Source organism: Corylus avellana, chromosome ca6, assembly GCF_901000735.1.
Source record: "Corylus avellana chromosome ca6, CavTom2PMs-1.0".
Lineage (NCBI taxonomy): Eukaryota > Viridiplantae > Streptophyta > Magnoliopsida > Fagales > Betulaceae > Corylus > Corylus avellana.
This window is the reverse complement of record NC_081546.1, coordinates 8,841,314-8,858,964: the sequence shown is the minus strand read 5'-3', so window position 1 is coordinate 8,858,964 and position 17,651 is coordinate 8,841,314. Positions and strand designations below refer to the sequence as shown.

The 17,651-nt window shown below is 33.3% G+C and overlaps 1 protein-coding gene across 1 annotated transcript; it reads right to left on the bottom strand.

The window, feature by feature from the left end:
• Positions 1–910: 910 nt before the first annotated feature.
• LOC132184444 (homeobox protein knotted-1-like 2) lies at positions 911–9,902 on the bottom strand. Its single transcript, XM_059598085.1, has 5 exons — positions 8,998–9,902; positions 8,664–8,786; positions 8,402–8,537; positions 1,652–1,908; positions 911–1,528 (listed from the first exon to the last, which is right to left on the bottom strand). The coding sequence occupies exons 1-5, from the start codon at positions 9,415–9,417 to the stop codon at positions 1,325–1,327; spliced, it is 1,140 nt and encodes a 379-aa protein (XP_059454068.1). The 5' UTR covers positions 9,418–9,902; the 3' UTR covers positions 911–1,324.
• Positions 9,903–17,651: the final 7,749 nt, after the last annotated feature.

The window sequence follows — 17,651 nt, the reverse complement described above, 5'->3', positions numbered from 1 at the left end:
TAATAATCTAATCTTAATGTTAAATAAACTAATACTAGTTTAAATCATCTAATCCTAATGAATTGGAATAATCTCAAATTCAACCTATCTAATCATAACCTTATCCCTATCAAAGGCTGCAAGGGCCTCTCCTTGCAGGACATCTAAACAATGAAGTTTCTACGTAGCAGCTCCAACAATAGCACCTCTCTCAACCTAAGTCAATTTGAATGTGCTAATACAGTAATCTTTTTTTTTCTCACTATAACCCTAAGCTCGTTCAAGCTCAGATGCCAACTTAAAATCTTCATTAAATCAAGATTCGATTTTCTCCTTGGAGCTCGAGTTTTGAAAGTCTATGTTCCCTTAGTGATTTATACACCCATAAATAGAATATTATTGAATTTTGATCTAATTGTGAGAGTGAGAACCACCTAATTAAGAATGTATGAGAGTGAGAATGTGTATAACATTACTCCTATGATAAATGCATAATAAGAAGAAGAAGAAAAAAAAAAAACCATTAAAACTAGTATGGAAAATATTCTATAAATTCTTACATGATGGTCCAGCCCTCTTCCTAGGCAGGGAGCGAGGGAATTGTTCTTGGCAAGAACATCCTCAGGCTAACAAGCCAACCACGAATGAGCATGACAAGTCATCACTTTTGGCATGGAAAGTCATCATTTGTTGGATTGAGCTTTGGACCATCTTATCTGAAAACCAATTGGTGTCAAGTGAAAAAAGCCAAATCTTTTTATGGCATTTGAAATCACACCCCACAAAGCCTGTTTTAAGATCTGTCCAAGTGAGCAAAGTAGCATTGCACCTGACATTTCTAACATTCTGCTAGTGAACCAACAATCTGCCTGCAGATTTGAACACAACCTAAAAAATAAAAATAAAAGAGAGACCCAAAACAGATGGAATAATAATATTGCAACCTCATTAACTTAATATTCAGTTTCTTCTCACTATATACACTTACCAGCTAATAGTTTACATTACAGATGCTCGAAATTAATAAAAATGTCTGTGTCCTAGTATTACCTCCTTACATACTTAAAAAGCACACTGCAAAGTAACACACTAGGGCTCTGGATCCTCTACCACACAGGAAACAAATAAAAGCATCCCAAATTGATGTAAATGGCACAATTACATCTTGAATGATCACCGCGAGCAAACATACTTAGCTTTCACCTAATTTATACTAAAATATATCAAATCGGGTTGCGGGAGATTAATTACCCAACTCTGACGAGGCTTTACTACGCAATATTTCTCCGATTATGTATAAAACCATTACAACTTAAATAACAACATCCATGCATGCAAAGTGAGCTCACGGTCCCAACCGGTAATGACCATCACCCATGTAGTGACCATCCATGTAGATGGTCGCATTCTGTGGATGCAGTCCATCCATCACCATAAACTGCATGTCTTCAGATGGTTTCCAGTGCCGTTTTCTTTGGTTGATGAACCAATTGTTTATTTGTTTCTGGTCTAATCCTGTTGATTCAGCTAATGCCACCTTTTCCGTCTCCTGTGTGTTAAACACGTACGTAAAATTTGTTATATTATAGGTCGTGAGTTCGAACCTTGACTCTGTCATTTACTTTCATTTCAAATAAGACGTTTTTGTTAAGTGTGAAGGGGTTACACATACCGAAGGATAAGGCCATTTGTAGTGCAATTCCCACCAACTAAGGAGCTTTTGTCTGGCATCTTTGGGCAGCTTGCCTTTCTTCTTTTTCTTGGAAAGCTCTTGCTTGAGGCTGCTTAAGTAGCCACTATACTTCCTCAATAGGTGGTTCTTGAGTTCACGGTCTTCAGCACGCGGATCAATCTCAGGCAGCTCTGTTTCCCCGGCGCTGTTGTCTTGATCCTCTTCAGATGAACCAACACCTTCACACTTCTCATGATCTGCTCATTTGCTCAAATGGGAACGCAAAAAAACTTGATGGTTATCACCAATTTGATAAAATGATGTTAATTACAGCATATTACCAGTTACTCCTGGACGGTTATCATGCATTCTTTGTCCATATCTTTCTTAACTTGATGAGGTTTTACCTTACAAATCCCACATGATATAAATAAAATAAATGACATTTAAAAATAAAATAAATCAACATTTAAATTTTCTAGGTCATGATCGAGAGGGACCATTCAGCTCACTTAACCGGTTTCCTTTTATTTTAAAATTGGTGATATAAAATACGAGTCCACCGGGTGTCCACTTAGAGCACTAACAACAAACACCTATAACCCATTATCTACTCTATATATAGGGAAAATTTAAAAAAAATCACAAAAAGTCACCTCCTGCAGCTTTCTTATTGCTTCCCTGAACATTGGGAATACTACAGTACTACCCAATGTGTAGGAAACAAAAAATGGTTCCATATACATTATTCTAATATAAATATTTCACTTCATCTCTCATCTTTCATCTTTTTGCCTTTTATTGGAGATTGTGTTAGAATTTTGTAAAAAAATTTGAGGGTAGGCATGAAACTTGTATTTTTGTAAATAACTAATATTTTTAATGGTATAAGAAAAGATAAGGGAAACTATTGTAAAATATATTTGGATAGAGAAACAAAAAATAGTTTTGTTTATTAAACTTAAGAAAAAATCAAAGAGAAAGAGAAGCTGCTGCTAGTACTCTAAGGCCCCCTAGCCCTCAGCCCTAAGCCCCATAGAGGCCACCCCGTGACCCACCGACATGAGCTTCGAGGAGGAGGGGCCTCCAACTAAGGAGCCACCCTTCAAGTAGCGTCACTAATTGAAGGTGCCCTACCTGATTGTGCCCTATCCAAAGGAGCCCTAACCAAGGGTGTCCTGACCAATAATGTCGTAACATATAGGGGGTGTTTGGCAAATGGGATGGCCTAAACACTGTAGTTGATGTAGATTGATGTGAAAAAAAGTAAGAATGTTTGGTATAAAAAAAAATGAAAAAGTGGTATGAAAAAGTGAAAAAGTTTTGTTTTGTAGTGATTTTTTTATTTGAATAATAATAAAAAGTGAATTATTTGATATTAAAAGTGAAAAAGTTAGAATGTTTTGATGTTGATTTTTTTGAGAAATGGTAATGAACAGTGTTTAACCCATCCCCATCCCCATTACCAAACAAACCCTATAGACACCCCGACCGACGGACTACACACATGGAAATCTGGTCATAAGGATGAGCATTCTTCCCTTCAATGATCTTGCCTATTCTGGAGTCAGCATTCTAAGAGAAAATATCAGCCTTATGAGGAAGGGGATCAACGAGGGAAACCTAGAGGGAAAGATTTCCGCACTGATCCGCCACCTTCCATATAAGATCATTGACCGCCAATATCTTCCAAATCATCTAGCCTACCAGCCTTCTTTGGGAGAATCTTATAAAGGATATCAAACATCTAAGTCTAAGGTATTATGCATAATATTCACCCCACTCATTCTTCTGCCTTCTATCCTCTCAAAAATCATCTTTCTGACTTAGGTATTGGAGCGTTTTCCGCTGGTATCCTCCAGCAAGTCACCCGTGCCTGAATTTTGTTTGTCTTTGCAGGTGTTTTTGGCTGGATTATAGTGGTCGAGTCAACTATATTAACAAATCTTTCAAAGACGAACAAAAAAAAAATTCATTTTAGAGACCCCCTTCCCCGAACCAAAACGACAACCATGGTCATTTCAAATGACCTTAAATTGTAAAAAATGTATGTTTGGCCTAAAATAATGCGAGTCCAAATGAACTCTAATCCATGTTTCTAAAATGAGGGGGAAAAACACACAAACAGGTAAATCATCTGCTAGTTGAATTTAACTCTCAATCTTTCACTTATTTTAACATCCATGCAGACGATTTCTATGCATATCACAGATAACTCCTTGACTCAATGCAATGTCGTATGTTCCTCAAATGGCTCATGGAATGACCATCACTAAAATTCAGAGGCCGGGAAGTTTGTCTCTCTATATACGCAAGCAGGCCATATAATTACACCAACAAATACTTCACAAAAGAAACAAGATCACAAACCATGTATCTCAATTACTAAAAACTATAAATATGTGACACAAAAAGCCCAATTCAAATTTTGGCACAATCATCAATTCATGTGTCACATCTTATGTTTTCTTAGATGGCATATGTATATCAACTTTTACCGAATCTTTCAATCAAATTAAACATAATGTAATGTTTATGATAAATCATAATGAAAAATCTTAATGATATTGCCATGCAAAACAATCCTTACCACTATCTGACTCATTTAAAATATTTGTAAGTAAAAAGGTTAGGATAAAAAGTTCTAGTGAATTTTGTTTCGTGATAAACCCCTTTTCAGTTTTATGGGCTTCAGTTTTATGGGCTGTACCTCATAGCTTTTTATGTTCTATCTTTTCTCATTTTGGCTCAATAAAGTAATTCATGCACCCACTGGGATAAGAAAACATGATCTCTCACCCACCAACCCTTTGTTTAAGGGTTGTGGAAGTTCCATTGAACTAAAGCAAACCCTTTAAACACTCACTAGATGCAAACTAGATCTTTGGGGGTCCACAAATACGTAGAGTAATTTGGAGTCTCTCATCTGTTAAGCATAATATTACAACATATTATTGACTGGATATTGGCTTATACATCCAAAACAATTTAGTCTCGATCATGAATCCTATTAGACCATTCCTTTTCAAACGTCATTTTTCCACTTTGGAATACTATTAAATTCCCTTTCTTCCTCCTCGATAATGCCTCCCAATATCCCTACTTAAAGTCTCTTTAGAATTGCATTAGGAAGCTTAAAAAATGCTTTTAATACCTAAAAAGCTGATATGTTTAGTAAAATAATTCAAAAATACTTCTTTGACTTTTTTACTCTAAAAATTGTCAAAACGTACTTCTAAAAAAACTGAAAAATAAAGTTTTTTCTAAAAAGCTCTTATTGACTTTAAATACTCTATTTCTAACACAATCCCAAACATTCTTTTGACAACAATTGTATTGTAGAAATATTGCCTCACGTGGCTGGCCAACTATGACAAGAAAGGATGTCCAGCCACTATGTCATTTCACAAAAATGTCTCCTCCGATCTTTTTAATTCAATGTGCAAAAACCACATGAACTTAATTAGGAAAATGAATTAACATATAATGCTTAAAATTTTAATTAATTTGGGTTAAGAGAACCATATTATATGATTTATTTACAATAATGATGCTCTACATAAGAAAAACAAAATCCGTTTAGAAGACGTGATAGCCTCAACCTCAACATGAGAAAAAATGAAATCATATTTCTCAGGGTATTTCCGCACATAAAACTAACGAATTCCAAACCAACGATATGTTAAATAACCAGGCGATAGAGTATTTGCCTTAAATATGACACAGTGGTAGAAACAAAATACTTGAAGCTGTCTCGGATTAACACCAAGCCCAATTTATTGGAACTAAAGCTTAGTTGAATTGAACAAGTTAATGTATATATTATAAAACATGTTCCACATCTTAAAAATAAGAGAAGTAATCATGTCAAAAACTGTTATACATGAAATTTTAGCAACACCAAAAGAGCTAGAGGGGATCTAAGAAAAAGAATCAACCCTTACAATTATTATCAGAGTAAAGTTATTTAGTAAATTGTTATACAACTGGGATTACATTACTGTGAAAATCAAACATTAATTTTTCTTCTTACAAAGCCTTTGTTGATCCAAGGGCTAATTTTCACGGCCACTTCACCCCAGTTGTATGTCAATCGTTTAGAAATCTACTAAATAGTATTTTTTTTAGTCTATAATAATAAGAGTAATGTTATTTAGTAGACTATTCTACGACTATTGAATAACTTTATGCTATAACCAATGCATAATTTCACTATCATACAACTTGATGATATTTAATATAGTTCTATATGATTGCTATACTGTAGGGATGACGTGACAATGAAAATTATCCATTGGTTATAGCATCAACTTGTATGACAGTCATATAACAATTTACAAAATAAAGTTACTCTTACTGTTATAAACTAAATATATGCTATTTAATAAACTGTTATACGACTGCCATACAACTATGATGATTTGTCAGTAAAAATCAACCTTTTGAATCAGTAAAGGCTTTGTAAAAAGAAAAATCAATAGTTGATTTTCAATGCCAAATCACTCCAGTTATATGATACTCGTATAGCAATTTACTAAATAGCATTACTCGACTATAGACATTTAGTGTGTGATTGACAAGTTCTAATAACGAGTTAGAAACTATTAAAAAGGTGTGTATTCGACTATTAGTGTATAATTGACAAGTTTTACATTTTTGTCGGACATTGTGGCACGAAGTCTCAACATTGCTATATTGCATGTCCAAGTAAGAAGTTCCATTAGCATGAGTTGATGAAGCATTTCAAAATATTATCATCTTTCCTATTTCAAGAACTCGACTAAATTGGAGACAGCAAAATGGAAGAAGCAGCCATAGGTAGAGGAAGCACCTTTCTTTTGATATGAATGATTATTAAGTCATGAGAATGAAAGAAATTCCGTGTGTAGCATTATTCTTGTGAAAATAGTAGAGATGAATCAGTTTCAGCCCTCTTTTACGAGTCTTCAAGAATAATTATGAGAATAATGAATCATTTTCTATGTAAATGTAGCATCTTTATACCGCTAAAATATGTCTGTGAGCAATGAGCTCAAACCTCATTGATATTGAGGTTCATAGCATCGACATGGAACCTCAGAACCCCCATTTATAGTTTTCATTATCATATCCTCAATTTCTAATTAGCTGCTGCTTGAGGATCCATGTATCAAATCGATTAAATTCAAGACAAAAGTTCACAACCAACCTGTAAATCTTGCCAATAAACAACTCCCTCATTGCGTTTTCAAACTCCAATAACAAATTAAGAATGAGAGAGAGAGAGAGAGAGAGAACACATTTTCAATTTCGTACGAATCAACGAAAGAAATCATATTTCTTTTAATAAAATAAGAAAAAAGAAATATTGTAAAATTTAGAAAAATTAAATTGTATGACTTTACACAATCTTATATAAGCAAAACTGAGTTTTTATGAGTATATGATTCATTTAATAAACGAGTCTAATTTATTTAATAAATAAATTGAACCCAAAAGATCCAATTATTCATTCACAATTTAATTATTTATAGCTTAAGTATATATATATATAAAATCAAATACATTAATATAGGATCTTTTCCCTCAAACTATGCTCAACGAAGCACACTACAACACTATAACAACAATGAAATTAGAAGCAGCATACCACACCATCATGAAGCCTTTTAATCAAAAGCAATTATGGGACTTATCTTTTTATATCCATTTTCCATTTTAGTTTTAGTTTTTTGGGTCTACATTAACCCTCTGATCTTATTGTATTTTTTTTTTCTTTATATGATTATCTTGCAAAAAAAAAAATGAAAACCAGCATTAAAATTGCAATAAAAAAATAGTAAAAATATATATATATTTTTTTCCCCTTGTTCATGGTTAATATGGGTGACGAAAAATAAAAGTGCGAATGGGGACAAAAAGAAAACAAAATATGTATTTAACTGGAATATTAATAAAGATTTATTATATTTTTCTGACAAGACCGTGCAAGCTATAGAGAAGGGGGTACCAAATGAGCTGAACAGCATCCTATGCCTCGTTTTTCCAATTCTTTAATTTTTTTTTCTGGCTGTTAGAGAGAGAGAGAGAGAGAGAGAGAAAGGTCCAATTTTGGTGTTAGACAATTAGGGAAATGACAACAATAATGATGCCATCCATCTCCAGGTGTATGTTTATCACGGAAACCTAGAGAATTCGGGTCAGATTTACTTAGACGGTGGAAAAAAAAAAACATAACAACCTAGATTTTGGGTAACAAACCCTAAATGAGAATGATTTGTCAGAATACACTGTAAAGCTACCCACCCCCATTACAGAACCGAACGTGTGTGTTTCATCATTGTTGTTTCTACGACCATATAAGTGCGCTTAGTCTTCGCCACTTTATGGGTTTTTTTGAATGCATATAAAAATAAAATAATGCAAAAATAAAATAATGCAAAAATAAATTGGGCTCGTGATTAGGGTTTCCCTAAGCCACTCGTGACATAGGGTAGGTGCCTTCCTGCCAGCGATATCTCTCTCTTCCTCAACTAATGGAAGGCGTTTTCTGGTTCAGAGTTTCACTTATTGTAAACCTAAAAAAAGTGACCCCTAATAAACCCATCGATGACAGCTCCATAGCCATCAATTTTTGAAGTAAATAGAATACGTGTATGTTCACTAAAAAAAAAAAATTAATAAAAAAAAAGGAAAAAAAGAATAGGTGTATAATAGGACATATGTGAATATAGGACAGGTACATACAAAAAAGGAAAGAGGAATTAATACCAGAGGAGAAGATTCGGACGGGACCATTGCTTAGCATATTGAGCTGAGTTTCGATTCTACGCATGAAATCCATTGCTTCTTGCATAGGCCTTGCTAGTTCATCCCGATATTTCACTAGCATGTCATAATAGGCTTCCTGATTTGCCATCCCAAATTATGTCAGAGACATTGGAGTAATTAAATGGGACTACAATATAATATAAACAGAAAGAGGCTTGCTTTGTTTTCTCCAAAATAAGTAAATCATGGAGTAAATGATCACCATGAACTGATCGAGTTCTGGGTCCTTTGAGCTCTCTCTTGATGCCACCGAAGATCGTTGCCGCCCCTCAAACTCCTGGCGAGCGGCTGCTAGCCGAGCCACCACTTCCGGCGGAGCACCCACCTGTTTTTGTTACACCAAAAGAAAGATAAAGAGGGTGATCATCAAAAATAACTAGAACTAGATCTCGGAACACCGTGCAAAGCGTCTCCTCGCAGATAGGGAATAAGGATCGAGCTTTAGACCTGATGCTTCGTGAGCCACCGAGTATTCATCCAAGTTGAATGTTCTAATGTAGAGTTTGTGGAGGGTGAATATATATACATGTATATACCTTTTGGCAATCCATGTAAGCTTCCAAGAGGTTGGAATACTGAGGATGAGCCATGATCTTGGCTTTGATATCTTCAACTTCACCGGAGTTCTCATTCCCTTGTTGATGTTGATGCTGATGATGTTGATGTTGTTGTTGTTGTTGCTGCTGAACTCTCATCAAAGGGTAATGAAATTTCTGAACATGTTGGGAAGTGCTGGCTTCGGTCTTCACGATTGGGTGAGCTTCTGATTGAAAGCACTCGCCGCCGGATTGAAGAGGAAAGGAGTTGATGGGCATCTGGGTCTGCTGATTTCCCACGTTTGTGCCGCTGCTCGTTCTCCCATAACCGGAAGAATTCACTGCAAGCACCGGTGACGCGTACAGGAAATTCCCCCTCGGAGCTGAATTCTCGTTCAGTTGATTATTGTATTCCTCCATTCCTCCACAATCCCAGATGACAAAAATTAAACCACGAAAGAAAAGAATTCTAAAACCCTAAAAAGAGCAGGAATTGAAATAGTTTGGTAGAGGGAGAGCCAAAAGCCCTAGATGATGGAGACAGCTAGCAGCCGACAGCCAAACTATACAACCATCACTGGGTTTCTGTTCTTCTGTTGTTTGGTGATTCCTAGGAAAAACAAAACTAGGATGGAAAATTAGCAGCAAGCGTTGGCTCAGGGAGGCCGTGAGGTGAAGTTGCACCACGATTTGGGCATGATAGTGAAGCAGAAAGCGCAAATCAGAAGGGCGGGATGCGAGGAAAAGAAGGAAAGTGGCGTTGCTTTGCCGGAACCGGCGACGGCTCCGTTACTTGGATGACTGACAAGACTTTCTTTGCTGAAAGAAAAAAGAAATATTTGAAAAATAGAAAAAGCAAATAAGCTAGGCCAGCAGATAAGGCAACTATGGATTGTAGATTTTTCTTCCTTCCTAGCTACCTTCTCCCTTTTTTTCATTTGTTATTATTATATACTGCCCTTTTCTTTCACGGGACGTACGTTTTTCATTTCCATCATTTGTTTTTCTTTTTCTTTTTTTTCTTTTTTTTTTTCATTCGCTTTATATCGTTTTTAATTAATACTGACCAAAAAGAGTTTTTTAAATATCATTTTTCATACTACTTTTTTACTTCTTTTGTGGGTACTGGCAAGTGGCGACCATAGTTTAATTTGTGAATTCAACAGAAAAATATGGGGGGTATTGGTAAAACTTTTTAAATGTTGTGTTTTCATGTTTTTTGGGAAAACGTTTTGATTTGACGTAAAGGTAGTAAAAATAGTATGAAGTATTTTGATAATAGTTTTTGTTTTAAATCATTTCTTAGGATTTTTATTATTTTATCCCACAATGTTGGTGTACTTGTCTAAAACACCAACCTTTGGATCATTTAGACAAAAAAAATAAAATTAAAAGTTGATTGAAACTATCACATTACCATTATGAGATAATTATATGATAAAAATTTAAGGGTTCTCACAATATTAATAAATATCTTCATTACAAAACTAAAAATATTATATACAAATAATAATAACAAAATTACATGATTTTAGATGAGATAGACTAATTTATTCAAACTTAGTTTAATTGATAATTGTAACGCCCGGATATCGACGGGTCCTAAGAGAGCCCATTTATCAAATAGCTAAGCTGACCTCCACTAGTACAAAAGATTATATAGGTCATGCATGGCCAAACGGCTCATAAGCCCATCCAATTACTAGCATCTAGCTAACTGCACCTTCACTAAATGGATGCCGTCGAGTAAGCAATTTCTCATCTGCAACTCAACTAATCTAACACCTGCACCATGTTGTCCATCCTAATAAATTGAAGGAAAATAATTTTCATGTCAGATAACAAATTCTTGACGGGAGTCCCTCAAACCCTAGGAGGGAATCAACTAATATAAAGAGCCCACATGATCTTCATAGGTATGCAAGACTTACGTACTTCATTCACCCATTTACTTAGGACTCGGAGTAGCCTTGCGGATATAAGTAGTGAGCCCTTCTAACCTTTTGTTTCTTTTCTTTTCTTTTCTTGTAAAGCTCCTCCATAAATGGCAGGAGGTCACTAATGTCCTTGCACTAATCAAATCAAACAAAGACAAGTTTATTGTAGTGGAATTCAAATTATTTATTTGAGTGGAACTCGAGTTGTTACAAATAGCTTGGATTTTCTTTTTTTTGCTAAAAAGGACACGTTGCAGTAGATGGAAAATATATATACCTATATGGTCCCGATGGAGAAAGCTTAGGAGCGAAATCTCCAAATTCCATGCCCTATATAATTAGCGTATCATCTCCTCAATCAAGTACAAAGGACGAGATTCATCATGGAAACATGGCCATGATCAACAGCATCCTTAAACTCCATGACACGTGCCCTATCCCCTCCCCCTCTATCCAAGGCTTTATTATACACAAGACGAAGGCAATCACCCCAAGTAGTTGCTTGAGTCCAAAATTAGGGTCAATTACAAGGCACCACCCACGGACCCCGAGGCTTAGGATTTTTATCTTTTCCTTCTTTTTTTTTTCCTTCATTGTTTTTTTGGTATCAACAGCGGTGGTGATGTATGGTAATAGTGTTGGATGTGTACAATTTTGTGGTTTGTGACTCGACGGTCGTGGGTAGCGTCTTTGCTATGATTAGGGCCTATGTGATTTGGTGGTGGTTGTTGTGTTTGCGCATGAAGAATGAAAAACTGTCGGGGGCTTGTATGGCAACATTTTTTAGGGCACTTTTCTTTTTTTTTTTTCTTATTTAAAAAGTAAAAATATTAATAAACAATTTAAAATATAAAATACTTATAAAAATGGATAATCATGTCGCAACCAAAGTTGAAAAGCACATTTTAAAATTGTTTTACCAATAAACCAATCTTCTTGCACATTCCAAAGAATTTGGTGCTTTTTTTTTTGCAATTACAACTTTCCAAATATGCGTTTCATCCAAAAAAAAAAAAAAAATTGAAAAAAAGTTTCATTATTAAAAATGGGTTTTTGAAAAGGAAAATATTTAAGGTACTATACTTTTATTATAATTTTCTTCTAAGCAAATCTAATAATTCATAATTGATACTTCTATTGTGAGGTTATAATACTTCTTAATTATAACAAAATATAATAATTAAATTGACAAGTAAAAACACTTATAGTAAAAGTTATAATACATTTAATCGCACTGTATTAAAAATAACTTTCTAAACACATTCCTAAACAAACGAGTCCTAATATTGTTGAAATTGTGGAATGGATATATTATGATAGAGTTAGAATATGCTTTTGTTTTGATTGATGGGTATATTATGATAGAGCATCTTAAACCATTTGAACGATCACTAAATATCTTAAAAGAAAGAGGTGATCATCATTTTCAACTTACATGCTTCATTAACATCATGACAACTTTTGTATTCATGCATGAACCATTGTACTAATACACGATTTCTTCATCTTTTTTTCTTATTAATTCTAAGAACATAGATTTCAAATTAAACAAACATTCTTTGGTTTAAACTTAAATTGTTCTTTTGTGCCTCGAAGTACATATAATTTTCACCGGAATTTCTTACTTCTGTAATTTCATAAATTAAATTTACCTTTTTTGAAGAAGAAAATAAGAATATCAATTCTTAAAATTAATGGTGTCACCACTTCTAATATAAGTAAATGACTAATTACTGAGATCACCATACTTTGATATTTTTATTGTTAATTACTAGTATTATTTCAGACTAGAACATATAGATTGAGAAAGAGGAAGTTGGTATAATCATGTCAAGTGATACAATATGCACACATATGCTCAACATTTACAGTCGAGCTCAATTGGAATTCGAACTGACAATGTTGAATTACACTCCATTTGTTCAACCTAGAATATTTGTTGTTGAAAATATTTTCAACCAAAAATTATTTTAGCTGAAAATATTTTTCGACGGATGACATCCGAAAACCTTTGACTGTGACTAAAAATGGCTGGTGGCTTTCGGCATCCTCCACCAAACTCTAGTGGCTAATCCTAGCAGCGCCCAATGGCAGATTTGACAACATCTGGCAAGCAATGATCTCCAACAACCTTTGATTGCAACAGAGAATGAACTTCGAGAGAGAGTCCATGCAAGATGAAGAAGCTAGCTCAAACTCAAAAAAATGTTCACGATTTTATGAAAATTAAATAAAGTTATTTTGATCAATCGAAAATATTTTCGATTTGACCATATTTTTTAGTCATACCAAATATTGAAAAATATAAATAAAATAAAAAATAAAAAATAAAAAATGTATTTTAAAAAGTAATCTATATCTATCAAACCTAGAGGAAAGTGAATACGTCCTATATATTAATCCTATTAATGGAATCGACATTGTTAAGTAATTCTTACAATTGATCCCACTTTCCATTTGTTGATCTCCCGCGATCCTTAACGCACACTCCACGAACATGTTAACCCTTTGAGCGTCTTTTGACTCTACGATCCACACTTCACATGCATAATTTAGAAGAATCTCAATGAAGACAAGTGGCTCGTTGTGGTAGCTTCTAAAATATTTTTCTAGAAAACACTCGAACTTGGAAATATAAGTTTTTTATTTTTTTTTTATTTTTTTCTAATCTTTTCATATTTTCATTTAGTATGTATAATAAAACACTAAAAAAAAGAAAGAAAAAAACTCACTAGTTTACTCAGTGATTTTCTCGCAAGAACTTGTGTCTCTCTCTTCTCTTTTTTCAATAACACCTGAAATTCTTTCTCTATTTCACTCTTATGTTATGTAGAAATTAATATTTAAAGAAGGCTATCTCCGCCGTGAGAAAAGAATGAATAATAATTGTCTCCAAATGCCTTAAAAAGTAATATTACTTAATAAATTATTATATGACGGTCATACAATTTAACCATGTAGTAATAAAAATCAGTCATTTAATAAATACTTATAAGAAAGAAGAAAAAAAATATTAATCGAATGGCTTTTTTTTTTTTTGGCTACATCCCTGTTATATAACGAACGTATTTTGTCTCTATTTGAACTTATCATTCAAATTATTTATGGAATGAACTAGAAAAATATTATGAGATTGATCCAATTTGTCTTATTGTTTGAAAAACGTATACAAACGTGTCTTGAATGAAGCAATCTATGTGACAACTCAAGTTCACCATTCAAACACAAAAAGTACTGTTTGAACCCACATAAATAGTTTACAAAAGTCAGGGATTTTTTATAAAGTCACTTTCTTAGGTTCTAATTCACTTATTGTCGTGTATAATTGAGATGTCTACAACTTGTGATGCTGTCTTCAAAGATGCATGCAAATCTTTTTTAAACATTACGTGCACAACACTCTAAACTTTATTTGAATATAGTAATACTATTTAATAAACTCATGTATAACTACATATATCTCGATGACATCGCAGTAAAAATTAGTTATTGATTTAATACTTTTTTCTTTTAACAAATCTTGACTATCCGATGACTGATTTTTATTACAAGACCATTTACTAAATAATATTATTCTTAAACCATCAAAATGTTTTCCTTGATATCTCTGTTCTTCATTACAGAAGCAAATTTACCAACAGGGTTCTTTTTGCGGGGGTTTATTGATGTGCCTAGGCTTTGGAAATAGCAAATACCTTTCCAAGAAGCACCATTGCCATCTCTCAAAGAAAAAAGCAAATACCATTCAAACAAGCACCATTGCCTTCTCTCAAAGAAAAAAACAAACCGACTATTTTACTAAAGTCACCTACAAAAGATATATTGCCCCGTGCACCGTATCCAAATCCATAAGATGTTCTACTTATCAACAGTGTTTGAGTCTTTTTTTACACAGTATATTGAACGACTTTCGGGTTGTACTTTGGCTCCTTCTGCTTTGCACTGTGATAGGTCACTCCCCTGCCTTTCATTTGGGTTGTGCTGTGTTCCTTCGCATGTAATTTCCAAAAATAGTAAAATACAAAGAAAAAAACTTATTAAAATATTCTTTTATGGATTTACTTGTTTTACAAAAGCATATTTATTTTGATGTTCTTTAAGAATAATTTGTAAAATATGTTTAATATTTTTCTTTTTCTTTTTCCAGGTAAAAGTTCTAAATAAATTGGATATCTCTATTCAAACCTTTCTGTGGCATACCCATCGGCCCATTAAAAATAAGTATTGCTATTTATTTAGTAGGTTATTAAAGAGTATAATGAAACTTTATAAACTAATAGTAGAAATCAGCTCTTAGATTAATATTTGTAAAAAAATAAGTAAATAAATAAATAATTAAGAGTTAATTTTTATTACTACATCATTATAGTTGTATTATAATTTATAGCAGTCTACTAAATAATAGTATTTGTCTCATTTAATTCGATACTAAGGGTGGCTATATTTGTGATCGTATGTTAGTTTCGAATTGTATTGATATATTAATGTAAGGCTATATATGCTAATTTTAACCATATTTATTTAATTAAACATGATAGATTTTTCATTGAGTTTGTGTCGTAAATCTTATAAAAAATTAACAGCACTAAATATTACTTGTTGAGTTTACTAATAAATTTTAATAAAAAACTTTTTCAACATGACATGAAGTAAAAAGAACAAAAAAAAAATAGCGTGAGAGTCTGTGGAGGGTATGACATCAGTGTGTAACATGGGGTGAGTTAGGAAGTTAGGAGAGAAAAGTCCGTATGTATGAATGGAGTACGAAATTTCAACGGTAAACAGTGAAAAGTGTGGTGATGGCAGAGTGAGCACATTGTTTACTGTTGGTGGGGATGAGCAGTAGCAGGAAGGAATGCACAGTAGACGAACACGTGTGTGCACAAGACAGGTAAGGCACAGTGGTTGTGTGGCCTCGTGGATCTGCTACGAGTTATAGCTGGCGGCGACGACGACGAGAGTAAGTGGACAGGCGCTGAGACCCACTGCCCGTAACCCCCGAGACTCCCGCGCTACTTGCAGTGGTCATGTTTGCTTTTTTTTGTTTTTGCTCTTTTCTTTTTTTCTGAAGGGATTGGACGTTTCCATTACACAAAGCCCAGGGTGTGTACAGGTCAAGGTACCACCATTTCAATTGTCATTCACTGCAGTCACCGGTCAGTCATCTGCACTGCTCTTCGCCTATTCCCCATGCACTCTTTGTCTTCTCTTCTATATATATTTCTTGCATTCAAATCCAAACAATACAAAAATAACTCATATTTTCCTCATTTCCTCTCAAATTGATACTCTTTAGCCTGAGAGTAAAACTTATCATTACTATTATTGAATTTAATAGTAACTTTTAGTGCTTATATTAAGAAATATATATTTAAAAATATGGGAGTAGAAGGGTGTGTAATATTTTTCATATAAAAATATTGGATGTGTTTTAATATTTGATAACTTTTTTTAAGGAGGTATTTTTTGTACTTTGATTGAAAAAAGTGTTTAGATATGATATAAAAATAAAATATATTTTGAGTTTTTTTTTTTTTTTTTTTTTGAGTGTTTTGTGTTGAAAGTTATTAGCTAATGTTTTGACTTTATTGGTAAAAAGATAACATAAAAGAGAGTGGGTTAGCAAACACTCCAAATTATTCTCATATACAAGAACATCCAAAGAAATATAACTAAGATATGGTGGTGTTTTAATAACATGTTTTTTAGAGGTATTTTTTGTGTTTTTGCTGAAAAAGTATTTTGATGTGGTATAAAGGTAAAAATATTTGTGAGTTTTTGTTTTTGAAAAAGGTTATTTATTGATTTTTTTTTATTTTTTTGAGTAAAAAAAAAAAAAGGATAGAAAGTGTTAGCAAACGATCTCCATTCATTTTTCCTATTTATTGTTAAGGAATAATTGGTGTTTGATAAACCTTTTGACATAAAATAAAAAAGAGTTTTGAGTTTTTTTTTTGTTGTTAATATTTTCACTTTTTTAAAGAAAAAAGAAAAAGAAAAGCAGGAATAGAAACGGAGACATATTTCAACATCATTAGTCATTCATTATGTCTGAATCATTGGGCGCGGAGCAGCTATTTATCAAAGTGGATTAGCATTACCTGCTTAATTAATTATGAGCACTATATAATGGGAAAAGCTTTGTATATTGAAAAAAAAATAAAAAGTCAAACTTCTTTATACATACTAACGAATAATTTTCTTTATTTTTTCCATACAAAAAATATTTTAAAATCATTTCAACTTTATATTATATTCAACTACATTTATATCGATCACATCAATCACTTCTTTTCTATTTCTTCTCTTAAAAAATGTTACCACACACACCCTTTATAACAACAATAATAATAACCTCTGCCTGCCAGCATTTAATGGAGCATGACCACTTGACCATGGTACTTTTGCTACATTCCCTGCTATTTAAAATTTATGCTCAGAAAAAATAAAAATAAAAATCATGTCATTCAGTAATATATATATATAAAAGTGATATGTATGTTACTTAGATCATCACCACCTAATCTGCTACCGTGGCAAGTTCTCATCCTAATACCATGCACTTGAGTTGAGCTTCTCTACAGTTCATGTGTCTATTATTGGGGTTTGCCTTTTCCCAATCACATCACCATTTCTCATCATCATCATATGAATGAGCTGTTCCTGTCATGTCACCAAGAAAACTAGAAAATTGTTCATACACAATAATTAAAACAA